The 27869-nt window shown below is 36.4% G+C and overlaps 1 protein-coding gene across 1 annotated transcript; it reads right to left on the bottom strand.

Annotated features, from left to right (window-relative positions):
* Positions 1–803: 803 nt before the first annotated feature.
* Positions 804–26987, bottom strand: LOC113403551 (frizzled-2). The gene is made up of 3 exons (XM_064217270.1): positions 26576–26987; positions 3878–4072; positions 804–3741 (listed from the first exon to the last, which is right to left on the bottom strand). Exons 2-3 carry the CDS (start codon positions 4046–4048, stop codon positions 2284–2286), a joined length of 1629 nt encoding a protein of 542 aa, XP_064073340.1. The 5' UTR covers positions 4049–4072; positions 26576–26987; the 3' UTR covers positions 804–2283.
* Between the last annotated feature and the right edge of the window lie 882 nt (positions 26988–27869).

The following is a 27869-nucleotide window of genomic DNA, read 5'->3' as shown; positions in this document are numbered from 1 at the left end:
GAGGTTATGTTATAGTATTATATACAGACGTCCATAGTTCTAGGTGTTGTCTCATTTTGGTTTCACGGCGCTGAGCCGGACGAACGATGTTCAAATTAGCAATAATTATATTTTAAATTGTATCCAGTGTAAAAATAGCGGGTCTTTTAAATAAAATTTACAGACTGATGGACTTGTTTTATTGATTGACTTTCATACACACCAGATATTTGTCAACAAATCTTTAAATGAATATAGGTATAATGGTTTAATTTATAAATAAAGGTAAGTGTATGCCTATGCCGACATCAAATAAATAATTAATCTTATAATATACAAATATTATGAATGTAAAAGTAATTATTACGATTGTCTGATATAGTTTTACTGTTAAAAAAAATACCGATTTTTATGAAATTTCTTCAACAAGCTTGAACCCCTAAGAAACAACATACTTATGTACCCTATGATTCTAAAACCTACCCCCACCTTAACGTGGCCGAAAACTTGTATGATTTCTTGCTACATATCAGCACTGTCAAGTGATTGTTAGATGCCTGCATTGTCACTGTCAGGCCCTGATCGGAGTAAATGTATATAGGCATATAAGCTAACGGTTATAAATATATATATCAAATCATTAAATTGTCTTAATCTCATTGGCTTTGACTATTAAAAATGGCTTTATTTTCGGATATACCAATATTTTGTTGCTTCCTCTTGGTTGGCGGGTAACAGTGTAAGTACTTTGAATTGATATGACATTGTGTCAGTGCTCACGTCTCGTTAGAGGGCAATTAGGTTGAGAATATCAAACAAACAAGTTTGGTACATAAAAAAGTCACTTTATTTATCTACAGTTACAATATAAAATAAATTACATGATGATTTATCGGCTGCGGTGTCCGTGTATACATAAACATCCCACTTCTCGTTAGGGTACATTAATATAGAAAGATATACAAAATTATTGCACATCATGCGACGTCAAAGGTACAATTTCAGACGCCATCACATGAACATTAGTACTACTACTAAACAATAGATGGCAGTATAATTGGTTATTGCTATTCACTCCGAGATGGCGTTAATATTATGAAACAGAGCCATCTACAGCCTACATAACGCAACGGTAACGGCAGATGGCGCTTTGAACAGAGCTTGCGTTACAATTTACAAATGTACGTTAAGTTCTCGTGATCATAACATGAATCATCAACTTATTACGATATTTACAGAAGGGTGACTTAGATTATGAAAACTTATTTAATTTTCTATACAAATATTAGGGATAGGGACTCTGTTATAAATATAGTTCCAAGCACGTTAGTAATTAACTGTTCGGGTATTATCGCATGTATTTTTTTAATTTCAACGTTACCACTCGTTCAAATTACCTTCAAAGAAGTATTTATATTAGGTTTACTATATTTAAAAATGAGATTTATAAAATTTTAGTCTTATAACTTATGTAAAGGCAATTTGAACAGCGATCTTTAAATAAATTAATCACTAACGTTCGTTCTATTCTAGCCTTTCTCTGGGAACATGGCGCTAAACAGGTAATGCCACTTAATACCTCCTTCCGTTGCTAAACAAGGTCGCGAGTTCCCGCTCCATTTAGGTCACAAGAATACTTGACGTTAAAAGTGCGTCACTTAACGCGTTAACGTGATCGTCGATAGGTATTAAGTCACAAGACCCGTCAGGCGTCGAATCAATGTTCAATAGATATTTAAACAAATTTAATCGGCATCGGCTTCTACAAGCAATCGACGGCAGTGGAACTACAATTTGTAAATTTCGAGAAGCGATGCGGGCTCGGACGCCACCGCCGGACTTACTCACTATTACGTATTTGTGTGCGCGTGCGGCGCTACGACTAGACTACGCGCACTCACTCACTCGGCACCCGCTGCGAGTCCGGGCACAAGTCACGCGGCACCGTCGCGGGGAACGGTCCCGCTCCACTCTACAGTTTTCTTCGCATGGCACAAGTCACGCGGCGCACCGGGGGGTCGGCCGGACGACCGGTACGAAAGTTCCTCGATCGGACGGTTTCGCCGTACGATGCGGCGGCGCGGTCGATCACTGCGATCGAAACGTTCGCCGGCGTCCGGTATCGGCGGTCGGTCGGCGGGCCCCGCGAGCGCGCCGGGTCGGGTCCCCGGAGGGAAGCTACACCGGCCCGTAGTCGGACAGCGGCTGCGCCGAGCGCGCGGAGGGCGCGGTGGGCGGCAGCGACGCGGGCGGCGCGGGGGGCGGCAGCGGGGCGGGCGCGGGGGGCGGCCCCGCGGGGGCGCGTCACACGGCTCCCTTCACGAGCGCGCGGTGCGCGGGGGGCGGGGCGCGGCCGCCGCGCCACACGCGCCGCCACGACTCCAGCGTCTTGCCGGACCAGATCCACACGCCGGACGTGATGCCCACGGCCAGCGCCATGAAGTACTTGAGCATGAGCGCGGAGTAGAGCGGGCGCGGGCCGCACGCGGCGCCGCACGCCACGCGCCGCAGCCACGCCTCGCGCCCGCCCGCCTCGTACGCCAGGCAGCCGATCACGACGCCGGCCGGCACCGCGTACAGCACGCTGAACACGCCGATGCGGATCATCAGCTTCTCGAGCTTGTCCGCCTTCGAGCCGGCGCCGATGCCGCCCTGCCGCTTGATGACCGATCGGATGCGGAACAGCGACACGAAGCCGGCGAGGAGGAAGGTCGCGCCGAGCGCGAAGTACACGATGAGCGGCGCGAGCACGTACTTTTTGAGGTTCTCGGGCGAGGTGTTGCCGACGTAGCAGACGCCGGCGACCGGATCGCCGTCGACGGCGCCGGCGAGCAGGACCGCCACGGTCTTGGCGGCCGGCACGAGCCAGGCGGCCAGGTGGTAGTACTGCGCGTGTCCCGCGATCGCCTCGTTGCCCCACTTGAGGCCCGCGGCGAGGAACCACGCGAACGACAGCACGACCCACCAGATCGACGACGCCATTCCGAAGAAGTAGACCAGTATGAAGACGAGCGTGCATGCGCTCGGGCCGTTCGCTGAAGTCTTGAGCAGGGCGCCGTCGCAGGCGACCTCGTCGTGGCCGATCGCGAGGCGCGTGAGGTAGCCGAGAGCGACCATGAAGTAGCAAGCGGAGAGGTAGACGATCGGGCGCTCGGGGTACTTAAAGCGCTGGGAGTCGATGAGGAAGGTGGTGAGCGTCATGAGGGTAGAGGCGGCGCAGAGGCCGCCCCAGAGCGCGACCCACACGGCCGCGAACTCCTTCTCCTCGCGCGTGAAGAAGGCGCCGCGGCACGGCAGCGCGCAGGCGGGCACGCCGGCGGTGGTGGCGCTGGCGTTGTGTAGCGTTCGCACGCTCACCAGCGGCGGCCGGCACGCGCACGCGCACTCGTCGCTTGCCGCCTCGCCCGGGCTTGCAGCCGGGCCGCTTTCGCAGTTTTTTGGATCCTTGCAGTCTTTTTTGTAGGGCCGACGTGGCGGGGGTCGCGGCGGCTCGGGCTCCTGGGCGCGATCGTTTTCATCCATGCACAGGTTTTCGGGGTCGCCTAGGCGCGGTAGTTTCTCGCACGCCATGCGCTCGGGCCACTGGAAGCCGTACTTCTGCATGAGCGGCGCGCAGCCGGCACGGGCGCGCTCGCACACGCTCCGGCACGCCGGTAGCGGCTTCGCGTAGTCTTCTATACAAATCGGCGTGTACACGGAGCAGAGGAAGAATTTCAGATCCGCCGAGCATTTGATTTCGACGAGGGGCCAATACTGGTGAACCTGAAGTGACATAAACGATCAGATCAGTATTTTAGTCGACAAGGCGGACCAATTTCTCACTTAATAACAAAGATTAATTTTATTATGGTAAGTTCTGCAACAAATATTTTCTACTTTTAATACTATAGGTCATTACCTCGAGGCCGGCCTCCTCCTGCGTGTCATGGTCGAGTGCGTTAGGGAAGGAGGTGAGGTTGTACCCGATGCCGCGGCACATGGGTATGGTGATCTCTTCGCAGCGCGGCTGCAGCGCATCCGCCGCCGCCAGCGCCGCTAGCGCGAGCGCGCAACGCCACGCGCGCCACATACTCAGCAACTACGCTAATCGCATCTGCAACAAACGGACATACCATATAAGTTGTGGGGAAGCATAATTATAGTACACGGGTGTACTTTTTAGACAAATTAGAATCATAAATGCATTTATACAAAAGACGTGTTTGATTTCATAAAACAATACAATTAAATAATAGCAATTATAGGAGCCGTAATGAGAGCCAATTCAGGTTGGAATGTGCTTTACAAAAGCACTTCGTTAGCATTCATTAGTCAACATTCAGTATTAGTACAACAAACGAGACATGAATCAGAACCAGAAAGTGATTAATATTCGAACGATTCCCGATCAAATACACGACGTCAGGCGAAATCATTCTTTTTCATAAAGTCCAGTAATTATATTTTATTTCTTCGACTACTTATAAATGTATCAGAAATTTGAAGGAATTCATTAAAATTATTCGAGTTTCTATGAAATGGAATGTGGCGACCAAAAGCGCGATTCCGATTCAGTTTAAATGGCATTATTTATTTCAGTCAGGCCATGTGTCTTTATATATAGACGATTAGCCGATTACGGCGGCCCAAAATCATGTGCTCGAGAAATGGTCCTTAATTATAAGACGTAAAGGTCGATAATTGCGTCAAACGGAGGTCGGTTCGGATCGTGCGGTAACTGGTGTGCATGCGGTGGATCACTCGTATAAGGATCGGTTGCAACGAGTGCCACTGGTTTGTCAGTTGCTTAATTGAATTTTAATTAGTTATTTAGCGGAAATATGGAAATACGTACACATTTTTCTTAAAAGATACGAATAAATAGTTAGTAGAATATTTGGTACGTCGTGTTTTTGTTGAACTTTCATGATTATTATCTGTTAAAACATCACTTCTTTTCTTTAAAGTGTGCAAGTATTTAGTGAGACATGACAATCATGTTAAGTTGCCTTCAAATCATGAAGTATTCAATTAAAAAAAAATGTTTCATATTGACATCGGAAGACACATCATAAGTTTTGAGAAAAGTTACTTAATAAATATTAATCAAACGTAATATTTACAGCGAAGGTATTCTTTAGTTGCATTACTGAAGACTCATATCGTTTTGCAAACGTAAAAGTGTATTCCAGTGTTATATCAGTTTTTCATTGAGGAAAAAACAATATTGGTAACTTGGTGGTAAATATGAAATTGTATTAGGGGAAAAGAGTTCTACCTATAATAGTTATCTAATACGTATCCTTCCATCAGCACCCGACAGGACAGGCGTATCTCAGCTATCCCGTCGGCGCGGCGGCAGTTAATGCGCTTTTAACGACACGACGCATCGACACGTGGCCCCGTCTTGGGATAGTAGCTGACGTGAGCTGTTACTATTTAAAAGAAAGAAACGGTATGTGGCTCGCGTGTTAAATAGCTAAAACCTACCAAATATCGACATCAAATACGAGTATTTTTTAAGTATGCTTTATTTATTAGGTGAGTTTATATAATTAATAAAACTTATTTCAAGTTTCATTAATGTTCATTTATTTGATTTTAAAGTTTTATGTATTTCGTCTTTTGTTGAAACGGAGCTTTAAAAGCACTTCTGAATGGAATATTAAATTACTAAAACATTAAGATTAGACATGAAGCGACATTGAAGAGATTCTAAATAAAATATATTATTAATACAGATAATTTGAAAAATGTTGGAAGATTTTGGTAGTTCAGTTATTTTACTATCAATACAAATAATTGTGTTTGGTATTTACGTTGGGACGTTAGGAGGTACAACATATCAGTTCCCATGGTGTGCCAGTGGTTTTGGGTCTCACGCTACGACCCACGGGAGGGAGCAGCGACGAACAGCTTGTTTAAATATCCAAAAGCATCGGAAACTTCGTCTGCATTATTATTCAAAACGTCGAGCACGCAAAGCCTTCTAACACAGCACCGTTTAGAAATGGCCTGAATGTTCCCGATACTAGTTATTCTCGTTGCAGTTTCAATAGCGGTGCTGGCATATCGGCGCTCGCACAATAAACAATGCTTGTTATCGTGAAACAGTGCGTGCGCCCGGCACTGCCCGAGTCGTGAGCGGTTGTGGTTGCTTTGTGAGCGGGAACGTGAGAGCTTCGACATAAAAAGTATGAATATGTCTTCTCTGTCCGTTCATCATCTGTAGTCATGTATCCGATATTTCGTTAGTGTCAAGCATGATAGTTTTAGATGACTACATAAAATCGTAAATCATTAGACGTTTTAATAATAAATAAAAAAAGTAAGTAGAAGCCATATAAATGTGTAAAATACAAAAAAATATGCATTTCATAAGTCATATAACAATCCGTCAAGTAATTAATCTTTACAATGTTTACATGATATGTAGATAGCGTTAATGATAGCTGATAAATTCATTTTCCGATACTTTGTCTCGGCCGTGTCAAAGGCAACGCGTACAAAATATTCAAAATCCTGTGTATATACATTATTAATATAGAAACGGAACGTTCATGTTCCGCTGCGGAACAAATGCGGAAACTTCTCATCTTAAAGAAATGACGTATGGTGCTTGTTTCACATGCGGGTTTGAGGTTGGTGGATACAATGTTCCATTATATAAAAAAATTATCTATACATATAATAAAATTGGAGTGTCCGTTTGTCATATTAAAATAACCGCGTTTTACTAAATGCATATGTATGGATGCACGGTATATATACCTAAATAACATTTTTTACAATTTTTGTCTGTCTGTTTGTTCCGGCTAATCTCTGGAACGGCTGGACCGATTTTGACGGGACTTTCACCGGCACAAAGCTGATGTAATAAGGAGTAACTTAGGCTACTTTTATTTTAGAATTATATGTAAAATAATAAATTAATAAATTCACGCTTTTTTATTAAATTAAAACGCGCACGAATTCGAGGGCACGGGCTAGTTAATCATATAATATGAAAAATACAGAGGTGTTTTGCAGAATTACAATGCCATCGACCATTTTTTAATAAACGAATTTTAAGATATTGTGAATCTAATACGATAAAAAACAGCCGGTCCGCTGTCACAGCGACCACAATCGTTCAGTTAAAGGCACAGTTTATTCCGGTTCAGTGGAAATACTAATAGGCGTTGGTTCGCGAGATCTTATTGCCTCGACGTGTCGCAGGCCAGCTCTGCGGCACGTTACGCTTGTTTTATTCCTATACGCATCGAATAGCTGACCAATAAAGATATTAATAGAAGATTTCCTATACAAAGCTGAGAAATGTTTGTAAATTAAATTTACTGCTCGTATTATTACAATAATAAAACGTTCAATAAGAAATTGCATTTGTTTTAAAACCGTATCGAGTAAGGCGAATGACATTTAGATAGAAGTCGTTAAATTTGCCACCTTAATTTTATTATTACTACATCAGTCTAAAAGAATTCGAGCACGTATGAGTTTTTTTTTTTAAACTATTATTATATGGCATGGGAGATTATTAATGTGCTTAAACTTTGTTTTGACGTTTGATAAAACTTGGCATTTTAATATTTTGTACTCTGTGTCTATGATATTTTTTCGGAAAATAAAAGGATTTTTGATATTTATAAAATAACGCCAAAGGACACCTCATGTTCATCAATAAATATTGTCACATTTGTTTCTTAATCGTTCCGTTCTCGACGTAGACTCAAGTTTTTTTTTGAGGATGTGACAAGCTCTTGAATGACATTTTGGGTAATTTTTCATTCTCTCCGGTGACAGCGGTCATTATATGGTGGGTGGGTGTATTTGTGTTTTTAGAAGGTTGACGTCCGATCCGCTGGCGTTCAGCCAACTTTGAGCTGGTTATAGCTTTTAGCTGACTACAGATTGATCTGCAGATGTGAATTACGAGGGATTTAAGATATTATGCTAATTGCGACACCTGCATTACGAATCGATTCCGCTATAATTCTCGTTGATTCGTTCGTTATACGACATGTAATTGAACGGCGTTGGCAGGATTTGTGACGTTAATTATTTCTACTAAATATCCAATACGTTTTACATTTCCATACTTTTATTATTTGGCATTCTGAAACAGTTCCTTAGTGTCTTAATAGAAACGATGAATGTGCAATGTGGGTTTATGTCGGCTTCGTGTTTTCAATCTTCTACATTGATTTTGGTTGCGTGACGTCCGGAAACATTGCTTGCATACATATTAGTGAATATACATAGAGACGTATTATAATGTTCTGATAGCTAAAATATAGATTTAGCTACACATTCAGATTCCATTTCACAATAGTAATAATACATGAATGCGTACGCATAATAATTTTAAAAATGGAATATATATTTACGTTATAAAGCTGGAATTCGTGTTTCTAGTTGTGCTAATCTCTCTAACTAGTAGGGGGTTTGAATAATTCTGTTTGCGCTAGATAGTCCATTGCATTTAGTTACTACTAAAATACAGGTTTAGTTACTTCATGCTGCATCATACATGCATTTAATGCATGTATGGATACAAGCATGTAAACTTTATCGGAGGTGCATCATCGGGGCAACGCTAGATATTAAAAAGTACGCTCTCACTATTGAGTTTTTTCGGCGGGTCTTTAGGCCTGATGTATTTATTATCAAACCGATATTAGATTTTTGACAATTAATTAGTGTTAATTGTTACTTGTGTATTGAAAGGTTTTGATTTTGATTTATAAGATATCATAGAAATTCGTAGAAAAATCCAACCCATTTCGAATTTTGAGTTATTTTGGATATCGTTTTTTTTTGCAGTCTGACGAGAATAAATATAACTATAGGTATATATTGCGTGGGTAGAACAATCAGACCGTGACCTTGTACCTGAGACCGAACGTTTGCATTTCGCTTGATTTTCGATTGATATGATAATGAAAACAGCCTGATAAGGCTAGCTGCCACGGTTTCAGTAAACACAAAAAATCTTGCTAGGATATAAAACATCGCGAAATTCTCGAGTTTATGAGGTTGAAAGATGTCGCTTTAGTAGCTACGATTTACGCTTATTTCGAGGCACTAAATAATGGAAATTTAATTTTAAAAGCAAAGGGAACTGTTATCTGGCCAGACGTCACCCCGGTCGCTTAGTCACCAGAATTCCCATTACCGCCGCAAGTTTAAGAATTGTTGGGGTGAATATATTTTTGATGCGTGAGACGAAATATTCTAGTAAATACTTGTCGCGTGTAACACTAACTAGTCCGTCTCATGCTGCCCTTGGCCGCCGGTACTTACGAAATGTATAATTTAAATTCAACGAGCTGTACAGTAGAAGCGGGAGGAGTGGTTTTGTTCGCGTGTACTTGTGCTTTTATTTTTCTATTTCAGTTGAAGGGTTGGATTGTGCTTTATTGTTATTTGCGGTTCAACCCACATCGGAAACCGCTTCGAAGTCGTAAAGCTTTGACGCTATCGCACGTTTTACGGCCCATGGCATCCTGCGACACCTCCATAGCGCTGGTCCAGTGGTCAATGCCCAGCTAGTTCGCTGAGAACATAAAATCTCCGCAAACTCAGCGAGTTTGTTTTATCGTAGCAGTAGTACGTTCGTTCAAATGAGTTTCTTTGATACGCAATATATGTAGAAATCGAGATTTTTTTATAACCTGATTTTATTATAATATGAGAGAATATTTATACATTTATAACGTCGAAGACTTATTCGTCCGTTTTAATATAATTTTATTAAAGAGAAATACGAGTGTAAATTTCCGTACTTTTGTTTTTTGATTCCTTTGTAAAAGTATTAATTGTGTCGCCAAATATTGAACAAAATGGAATGTGATATCAAAAAATATTTTTTTATTTCGATTTAACTAAAATTTCATTTTATTAAAAATTCTAATAAATATACCTCGATATATCTGAGACCATGGCAAAATTGAAATTGCGCGTTATAAGGGCTTAACACTTAGCAATCCAAGCGAATCCGGGGCGTGGCATTATGTATAAACGAATATAATGCATATTATAATGGAAGTCGAGCAATTAGTTATGATTGAACTACAGCGATCCAAACAAAACGACTGTGTGAAATAGATTGAATGGTGTTTATGAATCTGTGCATTGAACCTTGCAATTAAACTTCGCAATTATCCTTTGTTTAACGCATGAACGGCTCATTGAAGATACGATAGCAACAAAATATCTCCTCTATACTAAAACAACATGTCTTCGTTTACGGAGTTTGCTATTAATTAAAGGCGGCTGATGTTTTTGTTCCAGGAAGGCAGGCGAGTGAGCCATCTGGAGTGACAGTGAGGGTTTACATGGAGATATAGACGTTGTAGGGCATTAGCCATTTCTTACGACATTAAGGAATTTATGTATTTATGAAATTTCCTTTGCTTATAGACTCGGTTACATTATTCATTTTTTCTATTCATATGATTTTATATATCTTATTTCATATAGGTGTTTATCTTTATATAAATCCTCTGTACTTGTGTACAATTTCGATGGGACCCGGTAGATGACGCCGCGATCGGGAAGTGAATAATATTCTTATTTGTTCCGGACGAGGTCGAGACTGGTACCTCGTATATAATAGTACCCGTGTTTATATGCCCAAAATATAATGTATACGAATATTATAAATGCGAAAGTTACTATACAGTCCGTTACATCTTCACTCTTAAACTGCTGCGCCGATTTAGATAAAATTTGGTTTGGAGTTAGCATTTAAAAAACATTGTTTACATATTATTATTACTGATAAAGATATTTTATTTATTGTATAGGGCTTACCAACAACAGTAAGCACATATACTTTATTCCAAAAATAATGTTAAATAATTTATTTTTGTATATTTGATTACAAAGAAGTACACTTCTTTGAGGTTAATTATTAAAAGTTATTTTAAGTACACACGCGTTGATAAAATGATAATACTTAGTACAAGATTAAAAGTAGCGCTAGCAGTTTAAAATGAAACGACTAGTGTTTAATTCGCGTGTATAGTGATGTACGAATGAGAGGCTGTACGCTGGCCTTCATTGAACGTATACATTATTTGCCCATGCTAATGTCGCCGACCTAGTTTGTAAAATGTTGAACAGAAAGACCAAATAATGCGACGTCCTTTGTTAAGTTTGAAATGATTTGAGTGACAAAAAATAAAACAATTTTCAGCTCGGTCACGGGGACAGATCGCTCGAACTGCCTTTTGGGTCACGTTTCTAACTTATTGTACTTTTTATGAATGCTTTGGTGATTTTTTTCGTGTTTAATTATTTTAGAATTCGGTTAGATGTACGCTATATATCGATAATATCGAATACTTTAATTTAATTGGATTGGGGAATAATGTATTTTCAAATTGTTCATAATATTCAAATATGATTTAACGAATAATAATAGCATCGGTTGGTGCTCTTACAAGTTTCTCATAAACTTTAATGTAACAAATATAATACGACTTAGAATTTTATAATATATTTATTTTATTCATCAATCTCAGCAGAATAAGGCTTTAAGAGACAGGAACTACAGCGGCACGCAGTGATAAATATTATTAGGCAGGGTTGCCAATTGTACCTTGACGTATCAGTAAGTAAATGTTCCATTCCTCGGCGATGGCCCTCTCCTATTGAAGAGAAGATTTGCAGCTTATGCTTTGGCTCCGTCCCAGTTCGGGTTGATGAACACTAGTAGTGGCATAAATTCGACATATGCGAGTTTCCGTCATTTCGGCTATGAATGCTATCGGCACGAGATGAATTATAAACAAAAAACAGTCGGCGATGCTTGAACCCGTTTTCTTCGGTTAAGATTCGAGTATTTCAGCTAATGAGCCATGTGTCAATTATTATGTTTCGATTATACCACTGTTATTTCAAATTAGAACTAAGTTTGTTACTTTAAGATAGAAATACAAACTCAAATACGAGAATCAAAATTTGAGATATAAACATAACATAACATACATAAACAGCCTGTAAATTTCCCACTGCTGGGCTAAGGCCTCCTCTCCCTTTGAGGAGAAGGTATGGAGCATATTCCACCACGCTGCTCCAATGCGGGTTGGTGGAATACACATGTGGCAGAATTTCGTTGAAATTAGACACATGCAGGTTTCCTCACGATGTTTTCCTTCACCGCCGAGCACGAGATGAATTATAAACACAAATTAAGCACATGAAAATTCAGTGGTGCCTGCCTGGATTTGAACCCGAAATCATCGGTTAAGATGCACGCGTTCTAACCACTGGGCCATCTCGGCTGAGATATAAAATCTTGCGGTAAAAACTTAAATGACATTTAAAAAAAAAAAAACAATTTAAAGCAACAAGTTAGATTTTCTCCAGCATCACTGGCAGCCCTAGTTTTACTTGACGCCACAGCATCTTAACTAAGTGAGTCACGCGGTTATTCTCGTCTAATTACGTATTACTGGATACGTGATCAGCGTCGCATTTAAATTGACGATCAATACAAGACGCGCCACATAAAATTTACATCGCTTTAAAGTAATCGTTATTTAATTGCTGTTTTACTTGTTTCGCGTTGTATTGATACGTATAAAATAATGACAGATGATCATTAACTTTGAGTTGAGGATCAACAAAAATCTGTTTGTTAGTATTTTGAGTCGTTGCGTCCCGTTCGTCCCGTTTAAATTAGCCTGTGTTCCGTTTTTGGAGTTATTACTTTGAATAGATCGATGATTTTTAAACGCGCATCACGCACAAACTGTTGAATATTATGTCATGAAATTTGTACCATTATATTCAGCGTTTTCAGAGGGTTACGGCTAAACTTTATCACGGAATATATTTCAACGTATAACGTAGCCACAGTAACGCGTGCAATTCTGCAATTATGCGTATATAAATAATTTTAAAGACGGATTGCAACGTAATATACGATAACATAACGCGAATTGCATGTACCTACATATATTGTTTAGATGCAGTTATTGATGAAATGAATGAATTGTCCAATATTTATTTATTTATTTAAATACCAATACTTTATTGTACACCACAAACAACACACAGATAAAAAACAAAATTAGTAAAATACAAAAACAAAATAAATGTTGACTACGAGTGTTGTACGATGGGCGGACTTATGGCTAATTAGCCATCTCTTCCAGACAACCCAATCTGAGAGAGATTTTTTAAAACCATCGGCGTAGGCGGTGCAGTCATAAACTTACATACAAATATTTACACACTAATACTTATACTTACTACATATATACATATGTATATATAATATATATCTCTATTATACACTAATACATATTTAAGATACTAAAATGTTATATAAAGGAAATTAATTAAAGTCGTCTAAATTATTATTTAGGTAACGGCTTTTTTAAAAGCTGAAATTGATGGAGATGGATGAATGATGGATTATTGATCTATATATTGGCCTCAAATCCATAAATGTTTTGTCGCAATAATATATATATATAATGTAATACATTTTATATTTTAGTGCAACAGATTTAATAACATAGGCAATATTTTGAAGAATGATGTATCTTACGTTTTAGCAAGAAGGTAATTCAGTTTGTAGGTTTTATGCTAAGTAGGTATAGAGCTATGTTCCGTAATTAGTAAAAGCTATTTCATCACAAAGTTATCGTGATTCGCATGTTACAATCAAGGATGTGTTATTGCGTGCTAATAAATTGATATCGTTTCGCTATTATGTAATTATAAAATGACAAATGAACAGCCCTTACGTCCTTTGGGACGAATAATTGTCGACGTTCGATGTGAAGTGAGTGAATGAAAGTCTATTTGGTAAATCATATTTTATTTAAACTGTAGGAATAATAATATTTTTATATTAGTATATATTTGATTTAATGAATCAAATTATCGTCATTATATTAGTAATAACATAAAAGCGTCAGTGTAAAGTATTTAATACTTTTTTCAAAATTATATAAAGGTGTTGAGCAGCAATTATAATATTTATAATCAAAGGATCTCATTTCCAAGTTACTTGTTAGAACTGAGTATCTTTGAGCAATGCTTTGAACACAAATAACTTTTAATAGCCAATCAAATACTGTCAAAACTCGATCTCTTTTATGTAAGGATCGCCTTCCACGGATTGATATACCTACAAAGCTTAAGCGTAATTTTGCAATCAACAAACCAACTGAAATACGAAGACGTCTTATCTTTAAAACCGTCTTATATTAAAGTAAGAATGTAAAAATGGCTAATAATTTATTTTAGAAAGGTTTCAGCGCCACTAAATGCCACCGTTGCAGTAATCTATACATAACAATTACACTGTTAATGGTCACCACCACCGCTGGTACCAGTAACTATTATATTTTCTACCTACGTTTTTAAAATGATATATACCTAAAGCAGCCGTAACCATTTAGGAAATTTATTCGATAGTGATTCGCAGCTCAGCGTCGAGTGGACAATCGGCCACAAGAGCTCAGTTTCCTCATCCACTCAATTTTCCGCTTCGCAAATCCAACTTATCCGTAACGTGAAATGATTTCATAAGATGAACATGAATAGCCGTTTTTATAATATACATAAATATTTGGAAGTCCATTTGTTAACATTTAAATGCACAATAATAAATTGGACAAAAGCTTTATCCGCCATTACATGAATTGGCAACAAGTGATATTTTAAACAAAAAAAAAAATGCCGTTAAAGTAAATGTTTGCGAAATTTAATATTATTGTTTGTAGTCGGCAATAAAACACTTTAAATAATTGCCTCTTAGGACATTTTCAATTTGACCGAGACAATAAAATCACATAAAACTAACTCGGAGGCGTTTAATATTACTCACGACAAAAAATATAGTTAAGAAAATATAAAATATTTTATTACTCTCCTTAAATATTTCATTTCATTGTTTCAAATTAAGGGAAACGAACATACTTGCATTGTGACAATTTGGAAGTTTATTTGATGCTATTGTTTGTATAATAGGACGGAGCTGTCGGAGCACTTAAATTTGACGGAGTTTGGGAAGCAAAAAAAGCCTTTATCGTAAGCCGAATCTTTATACACCATCCACGACAGGTGCATCTGTGTCACGATAAAAAATACGACACTAATAAAATTAAATAGAATCACAGATGTTTAGAACGTTAGAAATAATTCGTGATTATTCTTCTTAAAAATATCGCGGTTTGACGAGTGAGGCTAATCGTAATATATAATTACGGTATTTTAAAAGTCAGTGACATTTCAATTTCGGCTTCAGAGCTTGTGATGCTCTGAAATTATTCTTGATTTATTTGTCTATTTTATGAAAAATAACCATTTTTATCTCTACCGCAAATGTATTAATGGTCAATGCACTAGTGTTTATGTGATTGCATCATGCTAGAACACTTAGGTCCTAGGTATATCTTTTTGGTTTTAATTTTATTTAAATTAAATTCTCAAATAAAACATGTAACATTTTCGATGCTTAGGCAAATCATTTAAGTTATTCTTATATTTGAAACTGAGACGAACAGAACAGAAGGGTCTATATTGCTTATTTGGTATTTCATAAAAGTGGTTAGCTTCTTTGGTAACCGGTTTTCACCCAAAGCGCTGCCCATGTCACGACGTTACTAAATTAGGCCAAACTACACATATATTACGGCAAAAAATTAAGACAGGTAATACTTCTACACGAAACGTAAGAGTTCATTATTAACCTAGTCTGGTTTCACTTACGTTATATACTCGTATCGAGCTCTTCTCGACATATTTCGGTAGACTACGGGTCCCAATGTATTTATCGGGCGAGTCGAAATCACGCCGCTGTCTCTTCAAAATGTAAATACTTAATCATAATAATACTTGTTTCAAATATCACTTATTTAATAAAATGTGAATAGAGCTGTTTAGTTTATAGTTCAGTTTCTTCGGTAAATATATTATCATTATTTTAAAATTATATTTAAAAAAAATTATAATCGTAATTTATTTTATAAGGAGTAATAAATAATTCTATGTGAACAAGTCATTAGGATAGTGAAATAGTCTATTTATCCTAGTTAACAGTTAAATATAAATTGTAGCAGGTCAAATGAGCCATAAAACCGATCCTGTTCACATGGACGCGCCGATTTTGTACTGCGATAAATTCACATAGAGTTTAGTCCTTTTGTGAATATCGACACGTGGTATTTTCGTTATCCTGCCATTAGGCCGAGATGTGACCTTCGAACGTCGGAAAAACGTCCTTAACATAATAATCTTAGCGTTGCTATTCTCTTGCGACGGTTTAGGTAGGGATCGATTATTTGAACAAACAAGCGGGCAATAAATCATACGCTCCCGGTTACCTGCGGGGATCGATACGAACTACGAAAAAAGGGAATTTTGAAACAAAAGCGAGTGACATTTGGCGACGCCGGCCCTTCGCGACCGCCGCGGGGATCGTTGTAATGCTTTGGCATTTAGAAGCAACTCATTGTCTACGATTCAAAGCCAGCTGTTATGCATCAGCTCAACTTCTTATACTAATTAAGTGATATTATATCACTAACTTAATTGAATGATGGTACACAAAAAAATTAAAAGTCAAACTTAACTGCATATGTTTACTATACTTTACGCACTAATAGCCCCAGTGTTAACAATACGAAGGTCACTAATTGGATCTATGTAAATTGATATCAATAATTGTATATATTTAATTGCTCAAGTCGACATGTGTTTGCAATTGTATAAAATTAAGTCTTTTTATGAATTCCAATTAATATGAAGAATAACGTATGAAATATTTATGTAAATGTAAACACAATAAGACTAAAATGATCGTCATTAATTTATTGCTGAAACCATATTACTAAATAATTAATATTAAAAAGTTCAGCAATAATAATAAACAGCTGTTAAAACATGTAATTAGTTGTTGCAGACTTCGCTTGCGAGGTTCTTTAATTTGGAAATAGAGATACAGGATTCGGTTATCCCCTCGGGTTTTTTTCCAGTGATTATTGAGCGACTGAAGTGAAATAAGTACACGGACAGGATTGATTAATTTTACCCAATACTCTTAAGCAACATATATAACTGTGTATATTGATTGACGAGTTCGGTTCATTAAATAATCTCATTATGTTATAGTATTTTATTAGTATATAAGTTAATGTAGTAGCTCGAACTAAGGTAAATCTTAAGATTACGAACTCATGTCGGTAAATCTTAGGTTTTATTGGAAAATCTCAAGATTTACCGTAGTTCGAGCTTTTACAGTATAATTTTTCCACAACAGTTTACAAACAGCATTACAGTATAACTTTTATAATATTTTGGCGTAAATTGGAATATCGAAAATAAAACTTATCATTCAAGTAATTATTACGAAAGGGACAAAATATAACTTTTTATCAATCGAATTAATGTTAAATGTATTTAAACTACAGACAGCGTCGCTTTGGTACATTAATGGAGTTCCGTTATAGTTTTTACAAGCAAGACAGGTGCCTGATTAACTTAATTAATACAAATGCGGTCTGCAGAATTACTTATGAAACAGCTCATTTAGTGGTATTCTTTAACTGGACTGCCGAGGGTCAAGCGTAGAATAATATTAATGTAAGGGAAGGCCTTGGGGTGCTGTAATCACTGGGGAAAGCTCCCCTACTAACAAAAGACGTGGATCTGAGTTAAGTCGTACGATGACTTGTGTTTTATACATACGTACATAGTGTTCAGTGTTTTGTTTTTAAATATTTATTTTATATATACACAGTTAAAATTGTAAATTCAAATGAATGTATTTCATGTTACATGCTTTTATAGGCAAAGTAAAAATTTTACGTAATCATTTATTTTTCTTCGATAAAAAGACGGATTTCTTAATCTAATTTGTTATTTCAAATGGTTATTAACAAATCTATCGTATTTCTGTTCTGTTTTTTTCGGAAAACAGACACTGAAGTTTGCTTGTTTACATTAGTGCTGAGCCAGTGAACCGTTGTAATGATATTTGACATTACGGTTGCTTATTACCTGGATAAGGACAGACATAAAAAACGGAATTTAGGGGAAAAAACCATGGACGAAACGCGGTGTGTAGCTGATAGAAGAGTTTAACACGCGCCATAGGAGTCGAAAGCAGAAAGACAACCAGAAAATCGTAAACAGTAGGTCCTTATCGTTATTATACATAGGTCGAGGAACCTTGTCAAATTTAATTGCACGACTAACGTGTTTCTATCAATTGTATTAAAAAGTCTAACGCGGAGCGATCGTAGGTGTAAATAAAATAATAAATTAATCGATAACGGATGAACGCACTCGACAATACGGTAGCTACGAATATCATCATCAATATTTACCTGCTATATAAATAGTTTAAGATTGAATGGCGAGTTTTATAACATGTAGGTAACACGTCGTAAAGTTGTAACATTGTAGTTACAAGGTATAGCGTGTCGAGCGACCAGATTGTCAGATAACGCGATAGTCGCTGATAACGTATCGCGTACGAAAACATTCTTTATCAAACACTCCAATATCCACTGGACATTGCAAAGAAATCCTGTACAGTGATTAAAATAAAACTTATCGCCGTATACACGGGCAACTTTTAATCGGCGGGAAGTGGCGAGAATTCCTAAGAATCACAATAGTTACTTACCGATCCGAGTTAGAGCAGTGTCCTGGGATAAACCCGAAACCTTGTCAAGAGGTGAGGCTTTAGTCCGGCTGTGAGAAATTATCAAACGACAAATGTTCAATCGTAAAAGGACTAGTTTATAGAGATTTGAATACATTGATTAGAGAGAGATTAATTTGAATGGGTCGTGAATGTGAGTCGGCAAGTATAGTTGTAACAACTGGCATTGTATAAGTTCACCCCTGACATGTTCAACGACAGGGGACAATTTACCGTGAGGCCTTGCCTATTTTCATGGCTTCAATACATCACTGTAATGATATTTATACATTTGAATTTCATATTAAAACCTTGGATGTAATACTCGAAGCTGACTCAAATCCTGTTTTGATATTATTCGTATTATTATAAAACCTTTAATTTGAATATTATTCAACTTCGATGGTATATGTCTATTTCTTTCTCAGATTCTTTGCCAAATCGCTTTCTAAGCTACATAATATATAGGTAAATGTGTATATCAGCAGATAAGTAAGCGACGTGCGACAAGGCTGGCTAGTGAGGAATTTAAATCAGATAAGTAAAATTGAGAGGGCTTTGATTTTTCTAAGTCATTGTACCAATTTCTAGTACTTATCGGAACATATGTAACGCAACACGACGAAAGCGTTGCTATCAGTGATGGATACTCGCCCGTTTAATTACGAGACGTTATCGACTCGATGATTTATTGATATTGCCTAGTGCCTACTCGATATCGATAGTGTAATGTAGAAGTTGGAATCTGAATTACATATTGCTCTATTTTATTTCGCTCCTGGAATTTATTATATTCGAGTGTTTATGCTAATTCGAAACTCCGTGAAGGTTTTAGTTTGTAAATAGCGCCAAGTTATCTTATGTCTGGATTGAACATATGCCAGTATATGATTGCGTTTCTATTTATGTCATATATATTTAGATGATTAGGTCTGTGAGAGTATAAGTAAATATAGATTTTTTTTAATAATTTATTTTAAATACGCAAAGTCATTAGTTGAGAATTATAAATTATTGTATTATTTTGAAATAAGGTATACTATAAAAGACTTTCATTGCACGCTGCAGGCACAGTCTCGTATTTAACAAGCTGTGCTGTAAGATTATGAGTAAAGCAAAAAAAATATTGTGTGACTTAAATGATATATTACGTTTGTTGTTCAGATAAAATACTGGCACTGAAGCCTTGTCAGACAAACATTTTTGTTTGCTGTGAGAACTAGTACATTTGGTTCTTTTGTTTTCGATAGTTTTTAAAGAATATCACAACGATCGATCGCTTTATTAATCTCCAAAGGTTGTCTGTTTGTTGTCTGGAAGACATCGCTCTTTAGCGATAAGCTCGTGTTCGTGATATGAATAAGTGTATTATTATTCTTTTTAATTAGTAGTCAATAAAGCATATGCTATTCTATCGTTGGCAATCGTATCTAATGTTTAAGAAATCAAGACAATCACCGGTCTGTCCGCTCGGTATTTAGTGTCCTAGTTTAGCATTATCGTTGTGAACATTCTTGTTATTGGTTCCAAAGAACGGGAAGTTATCAGCGTTAAATTAATAATTGTACGCTCCGATTACTTTTGTTCTCGAATTTTTACCTGTTTCCGTTGTGACGTTTTTTGAATTAACTTCAAAGATCTTTATTAACTAATAAATGTGTTTATTTGAAAATGGAATTTAGCTAAATTGTTTTAATTTTTTAAATTAATAATTGACGTAGCACGATGTCGGCAGTTTAAGGTAATTATTGTCAGGAAAACTAGTGTCAGATATATTAAGACGTGTGCGCTATACAGTATAATATTAATTATATACTAAAGTCTAGTGATAGTGTTACCAACAAAGATTAAGCACTAAAACCTAAAAAGGAAAAATAACGACAAGTTCGTAGTTAAAAAATGATCTTTTCATGGTTGACACACTAAAAAACCGAAAGAATCCCCGAATTATATTAATGTCAATATGGACGAAAGATCGTTATCATTTTCATGTTTTCGCAGATTATAAAAAGTAAATCATAGATATTACAACTAACAGTCATTAGTTGTAAATTGATAACGAATTAGCAATAAAGAAGGTCGTATTACTTATAATAATATAGGTATGTATTTTGGCACACATTAGATGTACTTCGGTCCTTAAAATTGTTTATATAACGTAAATTAAATAACGAAGTAAGTGGCTATGTACTGTCTTATTGGTAATAAAAATCTTGAAGTCGTCACCTACTAAGTTTTACAAACAAATCTACCAAAATAAAACTAAGTGTAAGGTACTAAGTAATCTCCTTAAAAAGTATCTTTAATTTATTCCGTGCACTAAAACTACCACTAGGTTGTATCGTCCCCACCACCAAATGTGTGTACAAAATTTCAGCTCAATCAGAATTGGAACTGGTTTGAAATTCCGATGCAAGACTCGGCTCACACACAAATGAGGTTTAATAAAAGCTTGCTATAAAGATTCTTAGGTACAGGTTAATAAACGCGAATCAAAATTGAAAACCACATCAATTAACTCATAACCAGTTAAAGGACTTGAACCAATAAAGTAATATAAAACAGAATGATATTAACTAAGAAATTATCATCCTGATTAAAATGAACTATCTATGTGCAATCTAGAAATAAGGAATGTGGAGAAGTATAGTTGTAGTATTTCATTGTATAAGTAAAACGAATTTTAATTTAGAACAAAAATTCAAGTAATATTAAGAACACCCAACCCAAGGCACATGTCTGAGGTTAAGTTATAATTAGGTAAATAAAAAAATGTAATCCTGATACTGCCTGGAAGTAAAAAACATGCAGCCACGCTATGTAGGCTTCAGTTTACTGAGCAATGCTTAGTTACTTTTGCCGACTAACAATACTTTAAAATCAAATTATTACTTATATACATAAAAATGTTATTATTATAGTATATATATATATGCCCTGACTGCCTATCAACGCAGTTTCGCAACGTAATAGCGAATTATGAGAGGAGTTTACAAACTTTGATTCGATTTCAAATACGCCCGCTATCTTCAACTTAACCAAATTCCTTCGTTCTGTTTTTCTTTAAAACATACAAAAACAAATAGATATGGTTAACAAATAAATTATTTTGGGATGACACAAACACGACACGTTGAAAACGAATTGACATTGTTCAAGAATGATGAGGTTGAAGATTGATAAGTAACATAATATCTGCCTTAAAAAATATTCATAAATAAATATCAACGTCTTATAATAAAACATATAAAATTCGTTTTATAAGTGTTTAATTTATAACACTGACTATTAAATTTAACTAAAAATTTTACGCAAATCATAAAAATCAACGTATTAATTGGAGTTTATGGTCAAACGCATTTTTTTTCCTACGATGTTTATTTTAAATACATGCCTCAGCGTCGATTAGCGGTTTATTATAATTCGAATATTTAATAAGCGGCTATTGTGAACACACGTGTTGACGAACTTAAACAAATGTCTGCTTATGTGATACTGTGGACCTCTGTTTATATAACGTCGACGATTGTCATGGAAATATTTAATAATATTTGGTTTTGAGACACTTACAAGTCAATTATATCTGTAATCTTAATGATAAATACTTGTTCAAAGACATATATTCGGTAAATTTTTATGAATTCTTTATGTTGAAGAAGATGGGATGGGAATTGGTTATCATGTTATTAAAACGAATATCACTGATAGAATTGTTGTTACGAGATTATAGTTATGTTATGTTAGTTATACAGCAACTGGGTGACTTGAAAAGAGGCCTATGTCCTTCCCCAAGACTAAAATTATCTCCACACGAAATTTCACTTAAATCGGTTCAGCAGTTTAAGCGTGAAGAGGTAACGGACTTGTGATAAGGTAGTAACACTTGTCTGGACGACTTTATTTTTTAAAATATATCTTAACAAATAATGTAGAATTCAGAAAAAACGGTTATATTCTTAACCTCGATTAGATCCGGAGTTAAAATTTAAACAGAGATAAAATCAATCACAATTCCTAAATATATCGTTCTAAATATACAAAGTGAGTTATAAAATATTTTCTGTCGCTATAAAAAATGTAAAATTCAATGCGCGTAGTACCGTAAGCTATGGGTGGCCGGTGCATGTATAAATAATATGATAAATGGAGCCCGAGACGCGACGGACGACGCCCAGCGGGCAGCCGACTGTGTATCGTTAATTTGGTCCTGCGATCGCAACCAGTGTGAAAACTGGCTGTATCGGAGACGAATTGTTTTATAACTTCACAGCAAAAAGAAACATTTCATGGAACCTTCACTAAAATAACTCTGTTATTTATTTGTATCAAAAACATGAAATTCACGCTTGTCAAGTCAATGGTCTAAATTTAAAGCGGGGAAACTACGAAACGCAATTTCTATATTAATATATGATATAACAATCCGAATCGCGCTGCATCAGTTGGTCTGGTAGTTTTATGTTTATTGGTTATAGGAGTTTTTTAGTATACATAGCAATTATATAGGAATGCTTTTTATAAGTTACAATATATCCTAGATTCTAATACAAAGTTTACTTTTATTATATTATACAATATATACACAATTGTTTGTCTCCTTGAAGGGAGATATCTTTAGCAGGAGTACGTTTTTATTTACTTTACTCTTTCTTTGCATACGTTTACGACACGAGTTTCTTGTTATTGTATAATTAACTCTTTTGTATTTTCATTCTAGTAGAAATACGAGTAATTTTTGAATAACTCCTAGTTTGATACTTGCGCTAAACAGAACAGAGAGAAGGTATTAATTGAAAATAAATGTTAAAATTCTAAGGTAAATTGTTGTTAAAAATTAACTAGATAATTAGAAACCGGAATTCAAATAATAAAATTAAACAGTACGATTAGTATGTATTTCTTGTTGGAGGGGCATTCCGTGAATTGAACACTTTTTTGTTCCGAAGTCAGCAACGTTTCTGGCCATTAAACATCTCGTTACAGTTATGTATTCCACACATTTTGAGATAAAACTGTCGTAAAAAATTCCTTCCTGCATCTTGAGTACATTTTCCCCTAGACAATTCACCGTATTGTTACAAGTCCGTAGTGTTTTAATTTGCCTTCCTGAATACCCATTGTTTATAGCCAAGTAGTTAATTTTATGCAAAACCGCTACTTACGCGAGTTTTTATGTTGCTCAAATTACATTCATTACTTTGGAACGTACGTATACGCACTGTTGCAAAAAAAAACTTGCTTGTCACGGGTCTCTATAACTAGCGTTGATATTATATCGCTGCCATATAGAGAAGAAGCTGTCGGAATAACTCGTTCAACCATTCCCTTTAACGCGGATGTAGCGCAGTGTGAAATAAAAAAGGGACGAACATGCCGAATGCGAAATATTATTTCACGTAAAACCATTTCACAATATGATGGCTCTTGTATTGCGCATTTTTGAATAACAACCTGTAACGTCATAGACTTAGATGAATCTCAGTCAAGTCAACGTTGAAATTGGTTATGTTATAATATAGACTGTATAGAATATATTTATATTTTATATACACAGTTCTAACGCATCTTTTGTTGCGAAATTAACTAATTATACATCAAAAAAGGACACTGTTAATAACTCCAATCTTTACCTTAGACAAAAACTCAAGTGCCTTTACTATAAAACGATGATAAATGTGTCACCGCTACCCGCGCAATGGGTTAAAACTCCTGTTCACGTGTTCACGTATTACGACAGTGAATTTATGCGCGCACTCTGTAAATGGTCCCATAATGGAGACAAAGATCGCATTGTGCTATGATAGCCATCGACTCCGCGTCGGTCGCCGAACCCGCTTTATATCCGTTCAAATAAGTACTAAGTAAGTCTAATGCGTACCTGTAATTAGGAGGTGTCAGATAATACGAAGCAGTACGTTTACCATCTCGTGGGATTGTTTATTCGATAGTGCTTTATGAGGTGTTTTCATAGTTGCGCCCACGCACGCGATCGCAAACAGAATGAACAATGATTGTTGTTATTAGGTTTTAGGCACACCCTCATTAATACACTACGGTTATATGTTTACGATTTATTTATTTTTACGGACCGTTCCCGACTGAACGATGCGTTTCGCGTATTTTAAACGTGATTAGTGCCAACGTTTATCGCCCGTATTTTTGTATAACGTGCAATGTTTAGCGAAATTGTTTTCAAATGAGAATAATTCGATGAAAGTTTGTTTTCATCATTTACGCATTTAATTCTGATTCCGATCGTCAGTTGAGATTAATTTGATGGCGAGAATGCCTCATCAACTCAGGTGAATAGCGAATGTGACACGTGATTCTTAAGGTCGCGGGTTCAAATTCTGACAAGATGACAAGTACTTCGGAGTATTTCAAATGCTCAATTTGAGTTTAGGTACAATTCATCTTTTGTTCGGTGTTGAACGAAAACGTCCCGAATATTATATTTGGTTCTCGGAAGAAATTCTAACATCACAATCTCTTGGTCCGGGGTGGATTTAAATTCGAAATCATTACAGTAGAACTGATTAATCTATTTATTCCTTAATTTTATAATGTTTATAATCAAAATTCTAACTTAATTTAATTTTATTATTAGATAAATATTATACCTAGTTACGGGTATATAATTGGTTTTTAATTCGGTTTTAAGATATAATACATACCTTATCTTTAACATATCATTTCTGCAGATAAAACAATGCACCAATATCTAGATTCTAGGTGACTACATTATTGAATATTTGTTGATAGTTAGGTATAAAACATGGGTAAAATATATATGTATCTCGGTCACAACGGGCGGGATACGATTAACTTAAAAGTTTTAACATCCTACGAGGTACATATTCAATATTTTCGCGGAGGCTGAGTGTGGGCGCGTTATTCCAACGCCGCCATAGTTATTTTTTTATAGCAGATAGTTTAAATGCAATAGGTTGATTATTATGAGTTTTTTATAGATTTCAAGGATGAAACAATTATTTTATATTCATTCATAATAAACTCGCTTTACTTGTATTTAAATAAAGATTTTGTCTTTTAATTAAAAATAGATATTCGAATCTGAGCTATCGTCGTACATGTCTGGTTGTATATATTTTCGTGTTCATTTTAAATACGATTACATGTGTAAAATAATAATAATGTTCTTTACCTGTTTTATCTATTAATTAGATTAACGTAATATTCTCGAACGAAAGCAGGTCGAATAAGATTCTATAATTTGGACATCCGAGTGATAAATAACGATCGTTCGTTTTAACGCCATAATCGACAGGAAGAATGGCATGGAAAGTGGAGGTAATCATAAATAAAGGCGTGAGTCAGTAACCGTGGTTATTTTCGACTTGCAAATGAGAAAGTGCACTGGTGTCGCTGTAGCATATCTGGTAGCTTGCTTCAGGTGCAGAGTGCGTTGCACTGTGTGCACCCCGCCTTAAGTTTATATCTTTGCTGCAGTATCCGGTTGTTTGGGTATAAACAATTTTATTTTTCTTCTCGTTCGTGCTCTCTTCAAAGGCCACGACCTTATTCCATAAAATTTAAATTTTAACGAAACGTTCCGTTCGTTTATTTACTTTTATAGTTTTGGAAAGGCGAATGTTCTTTGCATAATATTTACTATGGATACTTTTTTAAGTTATTTTACAATAAATTACTATACATTTAAATTCAATTCTGTAACAGTATTAACAAGTAATCCAAATCATCTTACAATTAGTAGAGAAAACTGATTTAAGTTAGTGTTTGTTGCCTACGCGGTGAAGGACAAACTACCGGCCTTCCGATTAATATCGGATCGATTGTAATCGGTTTTGGAACATGCATGCAAGATATTAGTGGCGTATCTCACTCCACGGCACTTATCGCTCAAAACAAATCCTGACACGTTATCACTAACGAATACGTCAAATCAATACGTGATAAACTCACCGCTATTCGAAACAGCAGAGTTCTCTCTCACAACACAACACTAATAAATTCACCAACTTCACCGTCGTCTTAAACAACACCTAATTGAATCCATGTTATCATTTAAAAGTATCGATCAACACGCGTTGGAACGGTCCCTGCGACGCGTATATTTTTACATTCAACTGAGAAGATTTCTTCACAGTTCACGATTAATTCACTCGACACGAGGCAGATCTTCTTAACTATTACTTATGTAGCACTTTTCCAGTCATATACTGTTAAGTCACAGTCAGCTGAGCGATTGTTTGAAACAAATGATAGCGGTAGTTACGAAAACAAACGTACAATTTAAAACGTATTCACACGGCGACGCGCGGAGAGGGACTGATTCGCTAGACCGAATAGCCTGACGGAGACGTGTGAATGAACGAGGGAGCGCGGAATAGTAGTGAGCGAGGGGGCGCGGAGGGATACGTCAGCGAAGTTTATATTCTTCACCGACAGATGGAGCGACGCGGCCGAACTCTCATAGCGTTTGAAATTTTCTCAATAAAAATTATATTATAGGACCAGCATCCAACTGTGTCCTCGAATTAAGGAAGCGTTTCAAAATTGTCACCCTCAAAGGTTTGTTTGTTTCCATAGCTCTATAGAATTTCCTTTTAATGTCCCTAATTGATTTTTTTTAAATCGCATTTTATATTCGTGTTCGCGGGTAATTCCTGTGTACATTAGACTTCGGGAGCGATAAAATACTTACTGGTAAATTCAAGTAGACTTTAATACAGATAATTTTTAAGATCCATTTCGTATTTATACGTAAATGACCTTAAATATTTAAGATAAGAGAACACAATGTATTACAAGAAACAATGTATACTAATTTAGATGTAAGTTTTCGGAAACAATATTTTATTTTTATAAATTCTGTAGTCATTTTTTAATTTAAATTAAATTCATTGAAATAACTAGTTGTCATACTTTATTTTAAAGTTTTATTGGAGTCAGAATCAAGATAATTATAATAAGTAAGATAAATATATTTTCTTAAATAACAATTTCGATTATCCTTGTACTTCTCTAGGAGACCCGTATCGAACATCGTAATTGATTTAGTCAATGCGTCCACAATAAATCAGTGCGTTATCTATGCTATCATCACTCTATTGTTTATGGTCGTTATCATGTGTCATATTCTATAGACAAGCCTTGTTATTTATGTTCCAGTCACCACTAACGCCTTTTGTTTATTGAAGTATTAATGTATGGCCTATTTTAAGTAGGAGGACGACGCAGCGTTAAATAACTTCGT

This window comes from Vanessa tameamea, chromosome 16 (assembly GCF_037043105.1).
Source record: "Vanessa tameamea isolate UH-Manoa-2023 chromosome 16, ilVanTame1 primary haplotype, whole genome shotgun sequence".
NCBI classification, from domain to species: domain Eukaryota; kingdom Metazoa; phylum Arthropoda; class Insecta; order Lepidoptera; family Nymphalidae; genus Vanessa; species Vanessa tameamea.
Note: the sequence above shows the minus strand (reverse complement) of the source record. Positions and strands in the feature narration are given on the sequence as shown.